Source organism: Balaenoptera musculus, chromosome 12, assembly GCF_009873245.2.
Source record: "Balaenoptera musculus isolate JJ_BM4_2016_0621 chromosome 12, mBalMus1.pri.v3, whole genome shotgun sequence".
Taxonomy (NCBI): Eukaryota; Metazoa; Chordata; class Mammalia; order Artiodactyla; family Balaenopteridae; genus Balaenoptera; species Balaenoptera musculus.
Window position 1 is genome coordinate 76,870,373 of NC_045796.1, and position 20,834 is coordinate 76,891,206.

At 41.0% G+C, this 20,834-nt stretch overlaps 1 protein-coding gene across 1 annotated transcript in view; it reads right to left on the bottom strand.

Annotated features, from left to right (window-relative positions):
* Positions 1–325: 325 nt before the first annotated feature.
* Positions 326–20,834, bottom strand: part of SH3BGRL2 (SH3 domain binding glutamate rich protein like 2) — an 84,933-nt gene continuing 64,424 nt past the window's right edge. Inside the window, exons 3-4 of the mRNA XM_036872199.1 lie at positions 1,458–1,515; positions 326–707 (exon numbers count right to left, since the gene is read on the bottom strand). Coding sequence (XP_036728094.1) covers positions 673–707; positions 1,458–1,515 — 93 coding nt within the window. The 3' untranslated portion in view covers positions 326–672. The remainder of the gene's footprint in view (positions 708–1,457; positions 1,516–20,834) is intronic.

Sequence of the window (20,834 nt, forward strand, 5' to 3'; positions counted from 1 at the left end):
ACAGCAAAATGATTCTGTTATACATGTTTATTTTAAAGAAGTGTTTATTTTAAAGCAGCAAATCAGGAAAATGAAGGTAAATACAACCAAGTTCACTGTTTATGGGGTAAATATATACTTATAGATGGAATTTAAATGTAAAACACAGATAAGTTATCTAATACTTTTTGGCTAGAAAAAAAAGAAAGAAAAAAGAAGTACCATCTTTGATATCAAGTAACCGGTGTTTCGAACACAAATTAAGGAGTCCAGAGGTAGAAACGAGGGCACATGGCACAGCGGGCCGACAGAACCCACGTCAGGGCAGAGCATGTAGCTCTTTGGCAAGCAGTGGTAGCCACTGAGACGGCTGACTGTGGATGTGTCTTAGGGAGGTTCCCTTCACTCTAACAGAATGTGGAATTCAACAGACTAGAACTGTCCCTATCAGAGGCGACAACAATTCCCAGAATATTAACAAAGGAATGTTTTCCAGTAGATAGACCCTCCCCAGACAATACATTTTCCACACAGCCCAGGGCCTCGCCTCCTACAGCTCTGGGGAAGATGTGTCTGCAGGTCCAGGGCGCCATCTTGGACTGCCAGCATCACAGCGACACAACGTAACAGGAAGCCTTGTTCTTCTGGGACAACAGGCTATTCTTAGTTAGCTAAACTGATGGAGATTTTCTTCTAGTGTTCAGGGGTGCATTCAAATTTTATGGGGCCTGGAACTTATACAAAATTAAGAATACAAAATTAGGTATGAAAATAAACATTGGTTAGAATGAGAAAAGATAACACATAAAATTATAAGTAGAAAAGAATTTGACTAATACCAACATTCCCAAATGCAAAATAAAAGGATATTTCTTATGATTAAGTGCCTAACACATCTCTATCATAAATTTTCCTACATTTTTAATTGTATATTCTTTGATCACTTCATATGAAAATTATTTTTAAATCCAATTTTCTGGAGAGAAATTAGAAATAATTCATTCTTTCCTCTGGCATACTTGATTGAACTTTTAGAAAATTGTTGATACCTTAGAAAAGTTTTTTCAAATCTCACACCTCATTATTGGTAATGGCTTGTATATTTTTAGGAAATTTCTAGCAAATTTCTTCCATATATGTGTTGTAAGATTTCAGGGCATTTCAAGGTCTTTTTAATGCAGTGACTAATCTTAAATACTATTTGAAATTAAAAATGCCAGCTGGGGGGCAAGTAAAGTTATGGAATTACTATGTTGGAAAAGGCATGTTCTCAACCAAAGTAGAAAACGTTGTGACACTCTACACTGTTTCTCAGCAGTTATTTCACAAAGTATCTCTCGTTTTCACATGAGAGACAAATAAACTTCCATGTCATTTAAGCCACTGTAACCAGGGCTTTGCCTACTAGTTGCAGCCCATACTATCCTTAAGTGAGAGAGGGGAGAATCAGGATCACCTGGGGAGGTTTCCTGAGTTACCTGCTCTTCCATTCTGCTGTCCTCTGATGCAGCGAGGGGCAGAGCATGAAGTCTTCTGCTGGGGAGAGGGGTAAGGAGAAAGAAGATGATGTGTTTCAGTTGTCTACTAAAACAGGCCACATTAAAGCTTAGTGGGTTAAAACAACAATTTCTTATTTCCCGTGATGGTGTGGGATGGATCAACTAGACTGGGAGGTTCTGCCTACACCGTGATTACGTAGGTGGATGCATTCAACCAGGCCCTCAGCTGGGACTGGAACACCTAAGATGTTTCCACTCACGTCTGGACCTCAGCCGGGGCTGGCTGGGTCTCACCACTTCGTCTGCCATTGTTCAGTATTCTACACTAAGCTTCTTCACACAGGAGCTAGAGCCCACAAGAGCAAAAGCAGTATTGCCAGGCCTTGTAAAGTCTGGGATTAGTGCAGCATCACTCCCACTACATTGTGCTGGTCAAAAGCAAGTCACTAGGCTAGTCCAGATCCCAAGGCTGGGGAAATAGGCTCCACCTCTTGGTGGGGCAAGTGGTCTGCAGGTACAAGAGTGGAAAATGTGTTAGCAGCCGTCTTTGTAGGCAGCCTACGTGCGAAGAGATGGATAGAGAAGTAAAATGATCCCTAAAAGGACCAAAAAGTAGGGTGGAGTGGAACCCATCATTTTGGTACCAAGAATGCAATGTCTCTGTCAGATTTCAGCCATTTTTTCTATTCAGTCACTTCAACTATCGATCACTTGCCCCTACAGAAAACGGATAGTGCTTGAAAAAAGGATGCTGCCTGCTTTCCTAGACGGGTCACCCAGGATAGAGCAACCAGTGGTGACCATTTTCCAAGGTCCAGCTCCAAACTGAAGTTTTTCAGTATATGCTGGACTGATCTGATTCACTGAAACAAATACATCACACACAACTACACACACACACACACGTTGTAAAAATCAGATTACCAATATATTAATTTGAAATTAGAAAATACCTGCTAAGTAATCCAGAATATTGTGTTTTCTGCTCAGTACATTTTTTTCTTAGAAGCTGGACAATCTACTTGAAAAGACAAATTCCTTCCAGAGATTGCATAAGGAGAACTGAAATCAGAATGGAGGAATTAGGGAATTCCCTGGCAGTCCAGTAGTTAGGACTTGGCACTTTCACTGCAGTGGCCCAGGTTCGATCCCTGGTCAGGGAAGTAAGATCCCACAAGCTGCACAGCACAGACAGAAAAAAAAAAAAAAAAAAAGAAAAAGAATGGAGGAATTTGATTATCTTAATATGATGTCCACTTCTATAAGACTTGAAGGAAGTGCCTGCCAATTGGGCAATTGGCTAGACCTCCACTGGTTAAATCCAATCTGTGGTCTGTTTGTGTATGAACTTTGAACTAAGAAAGAGTTATGCAGAAAAAGAAAGACAAAAATACAACAGAGACCATAAGTGACTAGCAAAGCTTAAGATATATATATATTTTTTTTTTGGCTCTTTACAGAAAAAGCGTACCAAGCCCTGAGCTAGACAGTGAATTATTTGACAGAAGGGACTCTCTGTTTCTCCTAGAACAGAGTTTAGGAACTGCATGTCACAACCCAATAGTGGGTTATGAAATTAAGTTACTGGGTAGAAATCAGGGTTGAAGTGTTATGGACTGAATTGTGTCCTCCAAATTTATATGTCGAGTTCCTAATCCCCAGTACCTCAGAATGTGACTGTGTTTGGAGACAGGGCCTTTAGAGAGGTAATTAAGTTTAAATGAGGCCATTACGGTGGGTCTCAATCTGATATGACTGGTGTCCTTATAAAAAGAGGAAATTAGGCCACAGACACATACAGAGAAAATACAATGTGAGAACGTCATCTACAAGCCAAGGAGAGAAGCCTCAGAAGAAACCAACCCTGCTGACACCTTGATCTTGGACTTTCAGCCTTCAAAACTATGAGAAAATACATTTCTGTTGTTCAAGCCACCCAGTCTGTGATACTTTGCTATGGCATCCCTGGCAAACAAACATAGAGAATTTTAGGTATATGCAATAGACTGAATGGAAAATGTCAGGAAACACTGTATATTGAAAGAGTAGATATTGTTTAATACAGCCCTGAGAAGTGAACGGTGAGAGCCACAGGTTGGGCACCCAGTCCTCAGGTCCTCCGTGGAGGAGATGAGCCTCCTTGGCTGGTCAGAGGACCACTGGGACCAACAGGAGGGCTGTGGGGAGTCTGGACTCCACTAGCGAGGAGCACAAGTGCGCTGGCCTGCTCCCAGGCAGGGCGGAGAGAGGTCTGCTCTAGTGGCTGCTGGCTTCCCGTGAGCACCCCCACACATGCCCCAGCCCAAGCCAAACACATGTTCCAGCCCTGCTCACTCCGTGTCACAGCGTCGCGCTGGTGCTGGGGCAGCCACGACCAGGAGAGAACTCAACCATGGGATGCAGAGGCAACCTGGTCCCAGGGCAGAGCCTGGGTGGGGCAGTGGTGTCCACTGCTGGCAGTGACTCAAGCAGTGCCTCAGGAGAAGCCCAGATCTCTGACGGTGGCCACTCCAACCACAGTTCATCCCCCGTACGTGCTGAGAGGCCATGCTGGCCCCAGCTGTCCTGTGGTGAGGCTCCACAACAGGGTGAGGGCTGGGAAGGCTGGGGACAGTGATTGACTGTGAGGAATAAAGGGGACTTTGGCCCAAGGCTGCGTCTGAGCAGATCGAGGGACACAGTTGCAGGTGCCTGCACCAGCAGCTCATCAGAGACAGCTTGGACCTCTCTCTGTGGCCAACACGAGCTAAGAGCTCACTCAGGCCCCATTTGCTTCAGCACTCTCCCGCTCTGGGGCAGGGGTCCCAGTGTGGGGAGAGGGGAAAACACACACACTTAAAAGGGAACAAAGCCAGCTTGCACCTGACCCTCAGGGCTTCTGCTCTTGGGATCAGACCCCACCCCTAAGAGGGCAGTGACGGCCACTGAGCAAAGGGGAAGTCCCACCTCATATCCAACTCCAGCTCTAGCGCATCCATCTCCAACCTCACCCCCTACTAAGATGCTAGCTGCCAGCACACCTTGACAAAAGACGTGACTGGCATCCATGTCAAATCCTGCTCTCCCACCAAAGGGAATGGGCACACGCAGTCTGCACAGGGACGCTCCCACATGAGAACACCCTCTCAGTCAGTAAGTAACTACAATAAGTAACTGTTCACCTACATTCAAAGAGGCAAAGAAAGCTAAGCAAGATGAAAAGGCAGAGGAACTACGCTGAACTGAAAGAGCCAAAAAAAAAACCCTGAAAAAATAAATGATACAGAAATAAACAACTTACCAGAGAAAGAATTCAGAGCATTGGTAATAAAAATATTAACTCAATTAGGGAAAAGAATAGATATACACAGTGAAAATTGTAACAAGGAACTAGAAGATATAAAAAAAGACCAAATCATAAATGAAGAATTCAATAGCTGAAATTTAAAAACACTAGAAGGATGATTAACAGACTAAGTGATACAGAAAAGTGCATAACTGATCTAGAAGACAGAGTGACGGCAATAAGAACAGCAAGGAGAAAAAGAAATTTTAAAAGATGAAAACGGTTTAAGAGATCTCTGGAATAATATTAAGTGTATCAACATTCACATTATAGGGGTCTCAGAAGGAGAAGAGAGAGAGAAGGGGATTGAAAATGTATTTGAGGAAATTATGGCTGAAAAATTCCCAAACCTGAAGAAGGAAACAGATATCCAGGTACAGGAAGCACAGAGGGTCCCAAACAAGATGAACGCAAATAGACCCACACCAAGACATATCATAATTAAAATATCAAAAGTTAAAGATAAAGAGAGAATTCTAAAAGAAGCAAGAGAAAAACAAGGAGTCTTATACAAGGGAATCCCTGTAAGTCTATCAGCTGCTTTCTCTGCAGAAAAACCTGCAACCTAGGATACTATACCCAGTAAGAGTATCATTTAGAGTAGAGGAGAGATAAAGAACTTTGCAGACAAGCAAAAACTAAAAGAGTTCATTAATAGTAAACCTACCCTAAAAGAAATGTTAAAGGGTCTTCTCTAAATGGAAAAGAATTAAGAATCTATAGGAAAGGGAAAATCTCAACAGGAAAGACAAAAATACAGTAAAGACTGGGGACCAACCACTTAAATAAGCCAATATAAGCTTAAAAGACAAAAAATTGTAAAAGCAACTACAATAAACAATTAACAATAAACATGAAGATGTAATATATAACATCAAAACCATGAAATGTGGGGGAATGGAGTAAAAAATGTAAATCTTTTAAAATGTGTGTCTTTTTTTTTTTTAATTTTTGGCTGCGTTGGGTCTTCTTTGTTGTGCGCAGGCTTCCTCTAGTTGCGGTGAGTGGGGGCTACTCTTCATTGCGGTGCGTGGGCTTCTCATTGCAGTGGCTTCTCTTGTTGCAGAGCACGGGCTCTAGGCGCACGGGCTTCAGTAGTTGTGGCGCACGGGCTTAGTTGCTCCGTGGCATGTGAGATCTTCCCGGACCAGGGCTCGAACCCGTGTCCCCTGCATTGGCAGGTGGATTCTTTTTTTTTTTTTTTTTTAACAATTTCTTTTTTTTTTTTTAAGAAATTCACGTTCTTTTATTTATTTATTTATTTATTTATGACTGTGTTGGGTCTTAGTTTCTGTGTGAGGGCTTTCTCTAGTTGTGGCAAGTGGGGACCACTCTTCATCGCGGTGCGCGGGCCTCTCACCATCGCGGCCTCTCTTGTTGCAGAGCACAGGCTCCAGACGCGCAGGCTCAGTAATTGTGGCTCACGGGCCCAGTTGCTCCGTGGCATGTGGGATCTTCCCAGACCAGGGCTCGAACCCGTGTCCCCTGCATTGGCAGGCAGATTCTCAACCACTGCGCCACCAGGGAAGCCCGGCAGGTGGATTCTTAACCACTGTGCCACCAGGGAAGCCCTTAAAATGTGTTTGAACTTAAATGACTACCAATTTAAAACAAGTAGATACAGTTACAGGTCAACATATATGAACCCCATGGTAATCATATATCAAAAACCTACAATATACACACAAAGACTAGAAGGAAAGGAACACAGGAATACTACTAAAGAAAATCAACAAACCACAAAGGAAGAAAACAAAAAGAAGAAAAATGAACAGAGAAGACTACAAAAACAACCAGAAAACAAGTAATAAAATGGCAATAAGTACTTACCTATCAATAATTACTTTAAATGTTAATGGTCTAAATGCTCCAATCAAAAGACATAGGGTGGCTGATTGGATTAAAAAAAAAAAAGACTCTTCTATTTGCTGTCTACAAGAGACTCACTTCAGAGCTAAAGACACAAACAGACTGAAAGTGAGGGGATGGAAAATGATATTTCATGCAAATGGAAGTGCCAAGAAAGCAGGTGTAGCAATACTCAGATCAGACAAAATCAACTTTAAAACAAAGGCTATAACAAAAGACAAAGTAGGGCATTATACAATGATGAAGAGATCAATACAAGAAGAGGATATCACACTCATTAACATATATGCACCCAATACAGGGTCACCTAAATATGTAAAGCAAATATTAACAGACATAAAGGGAGAAATTGACAGGAATACAATAATAGTAAGAGTCTTTAACACCCCACTTACATAAATGGACAGATCATCTGATCAGAAAATCAATAAAGCAACAGTAGTCTTAAATGACACAACAGACTAGTTAGAATTAATAGATATCTACAGGACATGACACCTAAAAACAGCAGAACACACATTCTTTTCCATGCATGTGGAATGTTCTCCTGGATGGATCACATGTTAGTTCACAAAGCAAGTGACAACAAATTTTAGAGAATAGAAATTACATCAAGCATTTTTTCTGACCACGATAGTATGAAACTAGAAATCAATTACAGAAAGAAAAATGGGAAAAGCACAAACGTGGAGAATAAATAACATGCTACTAAAAAACCAATGGGTCAGTGAAGAAATCAAAGGGAAATCAGAAAATACCTTGAGACGAATGAAAATGGAAACACGACACTCCAAAATCCATGGGATGTAGCAAAAGCAATTCTAAGAGGGAAGTTTATAGCAATACAGGCCTTCCTCAAAAAACAAGAAAAATCTCAAATAAATAGACTAGCCTAACACCTACAGGAGTTAGAAAAAGAAGAACAAAGCCCAAGGTTGGCAAAAGGAAGGAAATAATATAGATCAAAGAGGAAATAAAAAGAGACCAAAAAAAAAAACCCAATAGAAAAGATCAATGAAACCAAGAGGTGGTTTTTTGAAAAGATAAGCAAAATTGATAAACCTTTAGCCAGGCTCCAAGAAGAAAAGAGAGAAAACCCAAATAAACAAAATAAGAAATGAAAGAGGAGAAATAACAACCAATACCACAGAGATACAAAAAATCCTAAGAGAATACTATGAACAGTTATATGCAAACAAATTGGACAACCTAGAAGAAATGGACAATTGTAAATCAATTATAGTTCAATTTAAAGAAAGGAAGAAAAAAGAATGAAGGCCAGATCATCTGTATTTGCTCCCCCACCCTCCAAAAAAGGAGCACAACAATTATAGGAACAAAAGGATACCTTCAAACAAGTTACAGTGAGTTATTCTAGAATAGGGAAAGATCAAATTAGACACAGCCAGTTACCCAAGTGTCCAAAACTCAAGTGACGTTTTACCGTTCTTCTATATGGAATCCTTCCTGTGGGCTTTGCTTCCTGAGTAGAACAGATTCCTAGAAACATATTTTTTGAAGACACTGAAAAATAAATTACCATGATAAAAAAAAAAACCATCTCTCTGTAGCTCATGGACTGAGAAGCACTAAGAAAATACAAGAACTTGACGGAGCCCCACTCCCACTTCCACCCCCAGTTTCTAATGCACTAAAGAACTACACCTGGGAGTGAAATATGGAGAGGTAACAGGAGGCCTGGGGCACAGAGAGTTTCCAACACGTTGTGTAGCATGAACGGCCAACTGAGAAGCTGTTAGTTATGTAAGATAATGGGTAGGTTTAACTCCATATACTTGCTGTTAATGAGATAGCACTAAATTGAAGACACTCTTAATGATCACAGTTTGAAAAAGAGTCACCCTGTCTCCATCACTTATTTCCAACTTTCTTCTCTGCTTTCCTTCTGTAAAAATCTTCATAGAGCCTCTAACACCTCTGATCTCCATTTTCTCCAGTTTTCTTCTTATTTCTGGGCTCCCCGTGCTTCAGTTGGCTCTTATAAGATTTTTGCTGAAGGATTCTTCTTTTCAAGTGGCTTACCTGCTTCCAGGAGAGTCCTTAAAATCACACCTGCTACTACAAGTCCACTTGCCCCAACTTAGATTTTTTTTCTTTAGTGACTCCCTGCAAGCATTCACGGGTCCTGTTCCATTTCTAGTGACTATCTCCCAACTTCAGCAATTCTTTCTTACATTTTTTCAGCATATAAATAATTAAGGAGCTCGCCCCAAATTTCCAAAATATCAAATCCATAGGATATACTTGAGTGTTTGTTTGATCTGACATTTCTTTGAGACTCTTCTCTCTTGCAGCTTTCCATTCAATGCTTTCTCCTGGCTTTCCTACTTCTCCGGGTGGTCCTTCATTTTCTGTTCTCCAGGACTTTCCTACACTATCTCATCACAGCCACTGAGCTGTCCGATGGTGAATTTAAGCACCTGGGTGTTTCACCTGCTTCTCAGACTCACAGTATCCAAAAGCAGCCTCATTATCTCCCCTGTTTTGTTAAACTGCATCCATCAACCAAGCCAGAAAATGTGGGTGTCACCCTCCCTCTCCCCAACTGCTAATAAGACATCTCCATGGCCACGACCCTAGTCCAAGCCCTCATCATCCCAGAATTAACTTTCTAATTGGTCTCTCAGCCTCTATTCTTCCCAACATCACCCTTCCCCACACCCAGTCTTCTCCTTTTACTGCCAACTCTGTAATTTTCTGAAAATGCAAATATGATTCTTTGACACTCTCGCTTTCGACCCTTCAGTGCCTTCTAATCTCTACAGCAGCGCTTCTCAAACTTCAACTTGTTAAAACGTGATTTTGATGGGGTGGGTGTAGAGCTGGCTCCCCTTGCTGCTGCAGGCTTTTGGACCACACTTTGAGTAGCAAGAGTTCCAAGTTCACGTCCAAATCCCGTAGCCCCTGACAGTCCGGTTTCTGCTTAACATTATATCTGCAATTCCTGACATTGCCCAGGAATTACCTGTCAAACCTCTGTGACTCCAAACCTTCATTCCACCTCAATCCAGGGACCCTCACGGTTTTCTAGCCACATTTCCCATTTCTTTCGCCAGCCAGTGAAATAAGCACCAGCTGAGGATTAGTCCATATTCAAAAGATAAAATCAAATTTCCATAATAGCAAGGCAATATGTGTTTTACAGGCTCTTTAGTGTGAAATGGTTCAATAATATCACATTTGTTTCAAATTTCTTAACAATTCACCTTTGGGTCTTTACCATGGTCATCTTTTTTTCTTAATGAAAATCTCACTAAAATTTTCATGAGGCCAGTGGTAAGAGAACAAAACTATATTGAGTCTTATGAAAAATATATTACACATCTTCCTCTAGATACTGTCTTTTAATATTTTCATGAGATTATCAATTGCTTATCTTCAGTCTAGCTTTATAGCTTCTTTTTCTTTTATCGTTAGAAGTGGCTAATAAAAAAGGTAGATTAAAATACATTCGGCTGTTTGACCAGAGTTGAACAAAATTTCCTAACACCATGAATACTGAGAAGAAATGTTTGTTTTTTTAAAATTTTTATTGGAATATAGTTGATTTACAATGTTGTGTTAGTTTTAAGTGTACAGCAAAATGATTCAGATATATATATTTTTCAGATTCTTTTCCATTATAGGTTATTACAAGATATTGAGTATAGTTCCCTGTGCTTTACAGTAGGTCTTTATTAGTTATCTATTTTATATATATAGTAGTGTGTATATGTTCATCCCAATCTCCTAATTTATGTGAGAGAAAATCAACCTCCTTGTTCCTTGAGCCAGTACAGAACCTACTGTAGAAGAACCACCTCTCACCACATACCTAGTTGAGCTTTTAGGTTCAGCCTCCTCTCCCACCATGTCCAGCAACACAACCCAACATATTATTAGTCATGAAAACTGCTGAGCTATTTTTACACATTCCTGTACTTTTGCATATGCTATTTGCTCTGCTTAAAATTCCCCTTCTCACCTCTGTAGCTAACTCATCTTGATCTTTCAGAACTAGGTCAAACGTCACCTGGATCAGGAAGCCTGAGCTGCTGATGGCTTCAGCTGAGATAGCTTCTTACTGAGTTACCTACGAGGACCGCCATTTATAATGTGGAAAATCTGATTTATTTGCATGACCCCCGTTCCCACCCCATTAGAGGCAGGGACCTTATATCTCCTGTGCCCGGCTGTAAGAGTGTTGAATTACATGGTGTTTGTGGTGGGCAGAAGAATGCCCTCTCCTCTCAAAAATGTACACGTCCTAATCCCCCGCACCTGCTTTCCATTGGTAAAAGGGATTTTGCAGATGGAACTCATGATCTTGGAATGGATCCTAGATTTTATCCTAGATTATTATCTGGGTGGGTCCAATGTAATCACAAGGATCCTTCTCAGAGGAAGGATGTAGGGTCAGAGTTGGAGAGGGAGATGTGAGGTGAAAACAGGTTGAGTGGTGCAGTCTGGAGCTAAGGCCTCTGGAGGCGGAAAAAGGCAAGGAAATGGATTTTCTCCAAGAGCCAACAGAAAGGAATGCATCCCTGCCAACACCTTGATTTTGGCGGCTGAGACCCATTTAGGACTTCTGACCTCCTGAACTCTAAGATATATTTGTGTTGTTCTAAGCCACTACGTTTGGGCGATTTGCTACAGCAGCAAAAGTAAACTAATACAGTGCTCAACCAATGCTCTTTTACAGAATGCAGGAAGAGAAAAACGCCTCGGGGCTCACCTCCTCTGCTGGTGCTGTTTCCACCTCCTCTTTCTCCCAGAGCTGCAGGGGAATCTGCAGGTGATGGCGCTAGGACCTGACCAAGATACATTTCACACCCATAGGTGTTCCACACCTCCCACCCCCCCACCCCCCCCCCGCCCGCCCGCCATGGCGTTCTGTTGGCCCAGCTGGGTCAGGGCTGGGAGGGGATATGGAAGGGGCTACCTACGCTATCACTCCACCAAAACTCAAAGTCCTGCATCACGAAGTATTTTCTATCACCTACTGGTGCGACGCCCAGCGGTTGGTGCCGTGGGGAATCTTATTCGGTCTATAGTTTACTTTAAGATTCTCGAGAACTCCTTGAGAACGAGTACTGCAACAAGGTAAATTCAAGCAAAACACCTCTGGCGATCCTCCGCCCTTCACCGGGTCTCTCCACGCTCCCCTTCTCCTCCAGGAAAACGGGACCGCCTACCTCCTTGGAGAACCCAGGTTCCCCGACCCACTTCGGTAACCTTCTGAGATACTGCAAAATTTTCCCCTCCCAAAGCCTTCATTTCCAGTGTAACGTATGTAAATATGTACTGAAAAAGACCTTTTTGGAAAGGTAGATTTCCTTTTCACAGTTATCTTCACAGGTCTTTGAATTGCTATGGCGACGGTTAAGATGCAACACGAAGTCCACTCTGTAACTTGCAATCAGCCGTCGGGCCTCTAGGTGTCGCCACCACCCAAGTCCTGTTATCACAGGGGGGCCGGCCCTGCACCTACGTGTTAGGCGTTCAGTATTGTTTCAAATTATCCAGGAAAAAAATATGCATATAATATACATTTTATATAATATATATTATATACACAATGTATATATTTGTTCCTATATTATATATATAATATATATTTTCTTGGCCTAGATTTTATATATAGGTAAAGAACATTGGCTTTTTCCTCCATTCCATTCCAGCTCTAGTTCTCTGTGCAAAATTCAAGCTAAGAGAGTAAATGATGTACCTGGCTACTTTTAAATTTTATTCTTTTATTCTGTTTTCCACATCAGCACTGGAAAATCCTGGACGTTGTTTGGCTACCAGAATATTCATTAAAGATGCACCGAGTTCCACAGACACACAAAAAATTCTTCTCATACAACATGGTGTCAGTGTTTTCTCTTCCTCTGGATTCGCGTGCAGTTTTGGAGACTACTGTGAGTTGGTTTTCAAAGAAAGTGGAAAGCAGCAAACATGGAAGTGTGGAGGCATTTAGAGTTCTGGAAATACGCTGAAATTTCACTAATCACTAACATTTGGTTCTTCCCTGTTCTGAACTTTTACAACTTATAAATATACATATATGGTATTTGGAATCTGAAATAAGAATTCTGGGTGGGAGAATTCAGAAGGGTTCAGAAGGGTCGAAAGTCTGCCCTCCAATTCTGCTCCTTTGTGATCTTATGAAGTTTTTCTCTAAGCTGCCTATTCAGAAGATATGTCTGTCTTGATTTTAAAACATATGACAAACTTTTACAAAAATCATCAGTTCAGTTGTTCAACTTTTTCTCTTTATGCTAGAATTGCCTCCTTTGTTCCTGTGTCCTTATATATGCCATGGCATGGCTACGGCTTCTGCAGTTCTACTTGTCACTCTCTCCCCATGATTCTTCTTGCTCCTGACTTTGTAGTTATTGCATTTTACTTCTTATGTCTGCTGTAGGTCACATTTCATAGGCTAGGCCAAGACTTAAATTGAATAACTGGAAAGAACATTCTGTTTAAAGATATTCCTTGCCTCTCTTTTTTTTTTTTTTTTAAACTAAGATTTGGTAGAGCTAAAAATTGAGACAAATCTCCACTAAGATATATATGTATGCATGTGTTTGCATATACACACATACACATACACATAAATAAATGGGAACTTTCTAAGTCTTACATTTCAAATTTAGATAGTCATTTTCTGACAGCTTTGAATATAACCAAAGCTATTGTTAGGCAAAGAACTTTGACTGTAATCAAGGTTATTGTAAGACAAGAGAACATATGCTGTTTTTATCATCCACCCCCTTGCTCTACCCAAGAAAAATACTGAACAGCAGTGAGCTTGTATTAAGGGCTATATCTAGTTACTGTTAAACTGGCAGGTTTCTGTCAGGCTTCTAAAAACAATTCGCATTGATTTTTTGACTTTGGAGCTAAAATTAATAAGGAGCCCAGGAAGGCCACAGTTTTTCCTTGAACAGAGAACCAACCCAAAGGCTATGTTAGTGAATGAATTGGCTGTGCTAATGAAGGGTTGTTGTTGCTATGGTTTTTTTTAAGTATGTATATAAAATAATAGCAATCAAATTGAAAAAGTAGGGCAAACTATTATGTATAGAATGGATAAATAACAAAGTCCCACTGTATAGCACAGGGAACTATATTCCATATCCTGTGATAAACCATAATGGAAAAGAATATGAAAAAGAATGTGAATATATATATATATATATGTATGTGTGTGTGTATATATATATATATATATATCTGAATCACTTTGCTGTACAGCAGAAATTAACACAGCATTGTAAGTCAACTATACTTCAATAAAATAAATTTTTTTAAAAAATTGAGAAAGTGGGTAGTTACACAATAAAAGTAAGTATCAAATTTTGGTCTGCTTCCATTGTCAGCCAGCAGTGACCCTTCCACTTGGCTACTGGGGAAATTAGAATGTTTCCTTAACTAATACTTTTGTAAAATAATAAAGTCCCCAACCTCCCTGGCATGCATATTAACAGTTGACAAGTCTGGGCTTGTGGGTAAGGGCAATTAATTACAGGAACTAACACCAATGTTACCACTGATTTACAGACACCTGTGAAATCTACACCATAGAAACTAAGAATTAAAAGGGTGCAGAGGCTGTCCGGGGGCAGCTCCTCAGCGGCCACAGAAACCTTTTCTACAAGTGGGCTTGGTGACACCACAGTGACGTCCATACCATAAGCTCCTAAAATGACAGAGCCACCCTAGAAGTTACTTTTCTATTCCCAACAAAGTCCAGAAGGGTGCTGGTACTCTGAATATCTATTTGTTACTCTTGATTTAGTAAACATGTCTCGATGGCACACAAACGCCTCAGACGCCCTTGAGAAATCAAAACAGAAAACAAGCATTCCAGCAGCAAGCCCGAGAAAGGCATTGGGAAGGAACAGGGAATCCTGGACTAGTCATCTTGTGAAGCCAATTACTTTCTCAGTAAAATTAATTTTTCTTTCACTTCAAGCTCACTTAGAAGTTAATAAAGAAGGCTCGCTGGCGGGATCATCTATCTCTTCATTTACCCACCCGTTTAATCACTGGCCGCCATAGACTGAGAGTCTGGGAAAGCACCTAATCATTGGATTTAATTGGATCTGGCGCCTACCGTTTCCTAATAACCTTTTCTGCCTTGTCTTCCATTAGAGGTAGATCTTTTAGGGTGAGTAAATAGGTCAGACTTCACAGCGGTTTTTTTTCAATTTTCTGTTTGCCACAGGAGTAAATTAAAAACAAAAAGAGCTAATAGCTCTGTTCTCTATGGAAGTATTTGGTTCTTGGTATTTATTGTTTGGGAATTCAAGAGAAACTCGAGTGCTAGGCTAAGACCAATGCTCTAAAAATAGGTTGGTGAATATCCTCTAAGGAACAGATTACATGAAGAGTCATTTCTAGAAGCTTTAAATATATTCCTCAGCATCGTGCTTTTTCCTTTAAATTTCAACAGCTTTATAAAACTGAGAACCACAAAGGAAGGAAGGCTGACCGGAAGTCGAGGTTACATCCTGAGCGTTGCGTCTTCCCCTAACGTTTATATTTGTGACAAGACACCCACCAGCTAAGTTAGCAACTTAGTTACTAGCTTCCCACAAGGGATACTTGTTAGCCAGGCATCAGTACTGCTTGTAACGCAAATTTTCACTTCAACGACCTACACTTCAGAACACATGGATCGTCCTTTGCTCTTAATGAACATGGCTAATTCCAGATGAAAAGTCACTAAGAGAATCCTTTTATGGTACGTGGCAGCTATCACTTTATTGTGTCTTAGCTCCAAATTCATGCGCCAACACATGTTCTGTAAGGATGGACAGAACTCCTTTAAGCATCTTTCCTTCACGTTCTCAGTAGAGGGTGCTGGAGGGACACTGCAGGACCCAGGGGGTGCTCCTGCGGGGCTGCTGCGAGGTGGGTCAGTGGTGTCGGTCCGATGGTGCTGCTTTAACTCGGGCTCCCGGAACACCCGGTGCCTCGGGGACCTTGTAGCTCTGGCCCGGCCTGGTGATGACCAACCTCCCTGCAAGCGCCCTTGACATAGACACACATGCTTCAGGCCTCCTGCCGGCACTGGCACCTCATCTCCATCAGCAAGCACCTGCTGGCCAGGGCTCACCTGGCCCCGCCTACACTCCGGGGTGGGGGTCGGGAGGGTGGGGGTGGTGTTTGCTTCCTGTTGCCAAGCAACCGTAGAGCAGCCCTGCCCAGGGGGAACCGTGAACCTCTCAGCCAGCCAGTAGGCTGTAACTACAAGCTCTGAAGCCCGGCCGCCCTTCCTCCCAAGTTTGTCCTTCCTTGGGTATTCTCCTTCAGCCCCAGGGTAAAATATAGTTTTCTTATGTCTGTGAGTTACCCTTTCATCAAAGTTTAATAATTCTTGATATTTAACTTCCCCTGTTTAAATCACCATGGGGTGTGTATCTCCTGATTGGTCACAGTCTAATACAACACGTTTCCCACTTAGCAACCAGTAGTTGTCAGCAGAAAAGACATAAGGCATCAAAGTTACCAGTGATACCATAAGAAAAAAACTAGACTTTTCAGTACATGGCCATATAATTAATTATCAAATAGACTACTGAACACACACTAACAAACCATGTATTTCATTTGACTGCAGGGTCAGCTTTTATCTAACAAATTTACTGTATCGAAGTAAAAAGAGGACATATATGTAATTCCTCTCTCTTAATACAAAGCTGACCCAGACCAAATAGTATAAGATAAGAAACACCCAAAAAAAGCAGCTTCTGAGATACTAAACAGTACACATTTATGCTCACGGGTAAGCTACAAAGAATACTACATCACACAAACGTAAATATCAATACAGGTACCAATGTAGTTATCAAAAAACTCCACACGATGGTCTTAACACAAGATAAGAGATACGGATCTGGTTTTTTTTTTTTTTTTATAGTAATCTCTTTTTTTTAATTTATCTATTTATTTTTATATTTATTTTTGTCTGTGTTGGGTCTTCGTTTCTGTGCGAGGGCTTTCTCTAGTTGCAGCAAGCGGGGGCCACTCTTCATCGCGGTGCGCGGGCCTCTCACTGTCGCGGCCTCTCGTTGCGGAGCACAGGCTCCAGACGCGCAGGCTCAGTAGTTGTGGCTCACGGGCCCAGTTGCTCCGCGGCATGTGGGATCTTCCCAGACCAGGGCTCGAACCCGTGTCCCCTGCATTGGCAGGCAGACTCTCAACCGCTGCGCCACCAGGGAAGCCCTGGATCTGGTTTTTATAACATCATATTTGGGTTTAACTGGTGATTGGTGACTATGCCATTTCTGAAGTAGGAAAAGGTTTATTCTGTCCTTTCTCAGAGGTTTACAAGGTAAAAGATACAAACCAATGTACAAAGAACAAAACAAACAAACAAAAAAAACACGATTTATTAGCATAGAGTTCTTGGGCTTTGGCTGGACAGCTTATTCAGTGACTTATGTCACCACACAAAGGATGCTGTTCCAACCAGCAGAAAATTAAAATGTAAACTAGAACAATAGCATATTGAAAATACCACCCAGTAAAGGGCCATGTGCAATGAGAATGACTAATAGAGTTTTCAGTAACACTGGAGAAAACTTAAAATCCATTCTCTGTTAAAATGACCCATTTTTAGGAAGATAGCTGTCTCCCTGGGTAGGCACTACTATCACCCAAATTCCCCTTTCATCCACTTGTCATTTTGTCTGCACTACCTGATTCCATTATATCTGTCCGTCCTCACTGCAGATGTAAGTGTTTACATTTCGGGGCTCGGGTAAAGCTGTCTCTAGAGACCTGGGTCACTCTGGAATGGTCTAAGAGGCAGCCTGGTGCCTAAATGAGTCAACGATAAGGAACTGGTTTCTTGCTGTCGTCGTTCAGAAACTGCCCACAAGTCTGAATACTGTGGTCACTTTACCTGCTAAATATGTAACCGCTCAAGTTCTGTTTGCCCAGTCACCTTTTGACTAGGATGGGAAACCTGTCAGTATTCGGTTTCTCATTTATGACTGGGATCCAGCAGAATAACTATTTCTTAGGCCTGTAAAACAGTACAGGAAGGGAAGAAGCAACCAGAGTCCTTCCTTCCGGTCGTCAGTCTGGAGAGTAATAATATTGCTGCTGTCATCACTCTGTTCCCCCTGTACATGTTGGTTAGGATGTGGCTAGGAGCGGTTTGTGTAAGAGTGGTTTTTCCCAAAAGACAGGCAGGGAGAGAGAAAAGGACAAGTCTGGCCTAGGGAAACAGTGTCAATGTTGAATTGCTGGTGTTTCTGCCCCAGTTCTTGATCTCAGAGTCATCTCTGAGCCTAGCTGTGGGCTGTCCTAGAGCCCATGTATTTTAACCTACTGATAATATTAGCACATGACATGAAATGGATTGACAGGGAGAAAATTAAGAGAAAAATATCATCCCAACTGAACAGATGGGAAAATAATATCAATAAGCTAAATCAAATTAGCATGAAAAATGTGTCTATCATTTATCTCAAGTTGTTCCACCCATTCCCAAAGGCTAAATCCTTCCTAGGTGTGGTAGCTCATTAGAATGACAAATAAAGAGCCCCAAAGCAGCATGCAAAAGCAGCTACAGGAAACACAGATGGCTGGCATCTCTTGGTTGGCAAAGGCTATACTACAATCACTCTTTTATTTCAGGGAAGGGTCCCAAACTAAATAATTCAAAAGAAACATTCTACTACTTAATGAGTACTGTTGCCACCAATTGTTTGCACGATAAAAATAATACAGGCTTTCCCCCCAAACTATTTTGCTAAGAGAGTAGCAAAAAGAAAATGGTTAAAAACCCTGGGCAGGGAAAGGAATCTATTTTCCCTTAATATTCACATTGTTTTAATCTTTGGCAATGAGACCAGAATGAAACTTTTAAGACCATATTATCCATATATTCTTTCGAGCTCAAATGAGTTTTACAGATACAGAGAACTAACATTTTAGGAAATCTAGGACAAAATCCTATTAATATTCATCACTGTTCTGCAGATTATAGATGGTATCTGTGATTCATTAAAGTCCCTCTTTTTTTTTAAAAAGAAAAAACAGAGAAAGGCCACCATGACTTAGTTCACAGGTGTGGACCGATGCAACAGGGGACATCAACTTTACGTGACAATAAAGGAACAAGAGGCTGGACACAGAGAGACATCCCATGTTACAAGGCACACACATTACTCTTTTTATTCCAGGAAAAAAACTCTCCCCCTTCACAACAAAAATGCTTCAAGCTAGGGGGACAAAAAAGCAAAATGAGAAAAGCATTTATCCTTGGCATCAGTATTAGAAAATTATACTCCAGAAGAGGTTCACATTTCCTTTCATATAACAGATAAAAAAGGAGATATTTTGCCAAAATCCAAAAAAGCATTGAAAGGTATTTCTTCCTCTACTGGAAATTCAGGTAAAGAGGCTGGAACAGAACAGAACTGTCCAAGAGAACTATAATGCAAGCCATATACGTAATTGAAAATTTTCTAGTGGCCACATTAAAAAAAGACAAAATTAGTTTTTGGTTTTTTTTTTAAATTAATTTATTTTTTTATGTTTGGCTGCATTCGGTCTTTGTTGCTGCGCGCGGGCTTTTCTCTAGTTGCGGCGAGCGGGGGCTACTCTTCATTGTGGTGCGCGGGCTTCTCATTGGGCGGCTTCCCTTGTTGCAGAGCACGGGCTCTAGGTGCACGGGCTTCAGCAGTTGTGGCATTCGGGCTCAGTAGTTGTGGCTTGCGGGCTCTAGAGTGCAGGCTCAGTAGTTGTGACGCACGGGCTTAGTTGCTCCGCAGCATGTGGGATCTTCCCGGAGCAGGGGCCAAACCCGTGCCCCCTGCATTGGCAGGCGGATTCTTAACCACTGAGCCACCAGGGAAGCCTGACAGAATTAGTTTTTAATATTTAATTTAACCCAATATATCCAAAATATTATCACTTAAAACATAACCGATATAAAAATTAATAGATAGTTTACAGTTTTCATACTAAGTCTTCAAAATCTGGAACATATTTCAGTCATGGCACATCACAAAGTCAATGAGCCACGTTTCAAGTGTCCAATAATTCTATGTGGCTTGCTGGTACCACGCTAAGCAGCGCTGTTCTGCACTATAGAGCTTTCATTTATTTCCATTACATTAATGATGATAGATATTTGCACTAGAGCTTTTCCAGTGGAAAGTTTGGTTACAGTGAGTTTTATCATTATAGAACCCAAAAGGATGTATATGGCAAGAGTGTGGAGCGCTGTTTTAATAAAAAGGTCTAAATCTTTGTGCCATTCATTGTAAGCAGTACCAAGTTTTCAGTTAACATGCTTTCAAATGCCAGGGTCCTTGGTCTATTAAAAATGCTGTCCCCTGATTAGCAGGGGCTTCAGAAAAGAAGACTGCACTGTAGTTTCTTGTTCTTATACCTGCCAACCAGTTTACACACATGAAAACATGTTACTACCACAACATACTGGGTTATAGTCACATGATGGTCATATTTCATTCAGATTCAGAATTAGTTAATTATGAGTAGAGGTTCAATCCAATCTCCTATAACTCAAATAAATCATTATGCGGGGGGCGGGTGGTGAAGTAGAAAAGAACAGCTTTATTGCTTTGCCAGGCAAAGGGGGGCCACAGCGGGCTAATGCTCTCAAAACTGTGTGTCCTGCAAATTAATCATTTTTTAAATGTCCTTTTAAGTATAACATCATTTTGGCCTATTGTTGTAAGCCTATTCTATGTTAACATAGTAAGGAAATGTGCATATATAAACATGCAGTCTATATAAAGATTTCCTTCCGGTTTAATTCTGTAGCAGAAAACCATATCATGACATTAATTTCCTACCAAATAACTGGAATTGATCAGCCTTGAAATCTCTTCAAAGAAGGAACCCTTTGAGAGCATAGAGAGGTTTCCAAGGTATATCTTCTCTTGGCTGATAGGCTGACAAGGTGAAAATTAGCATACAATAAAAACACACAATATCTGTGTTTAATTTTATTTTCTCCAAATAGAATAAAGTTTCACATGCTTTTTTTCATATTTCTGGAAATAGTTTCAGAAGATTTCCACTCCAAATATGGTTTCTCTCTAATAGGTGAGCATTAACCAGGAAAAGGTTAAGTATAAAGAACTTTTAAAAATTAATAATTGAGAACA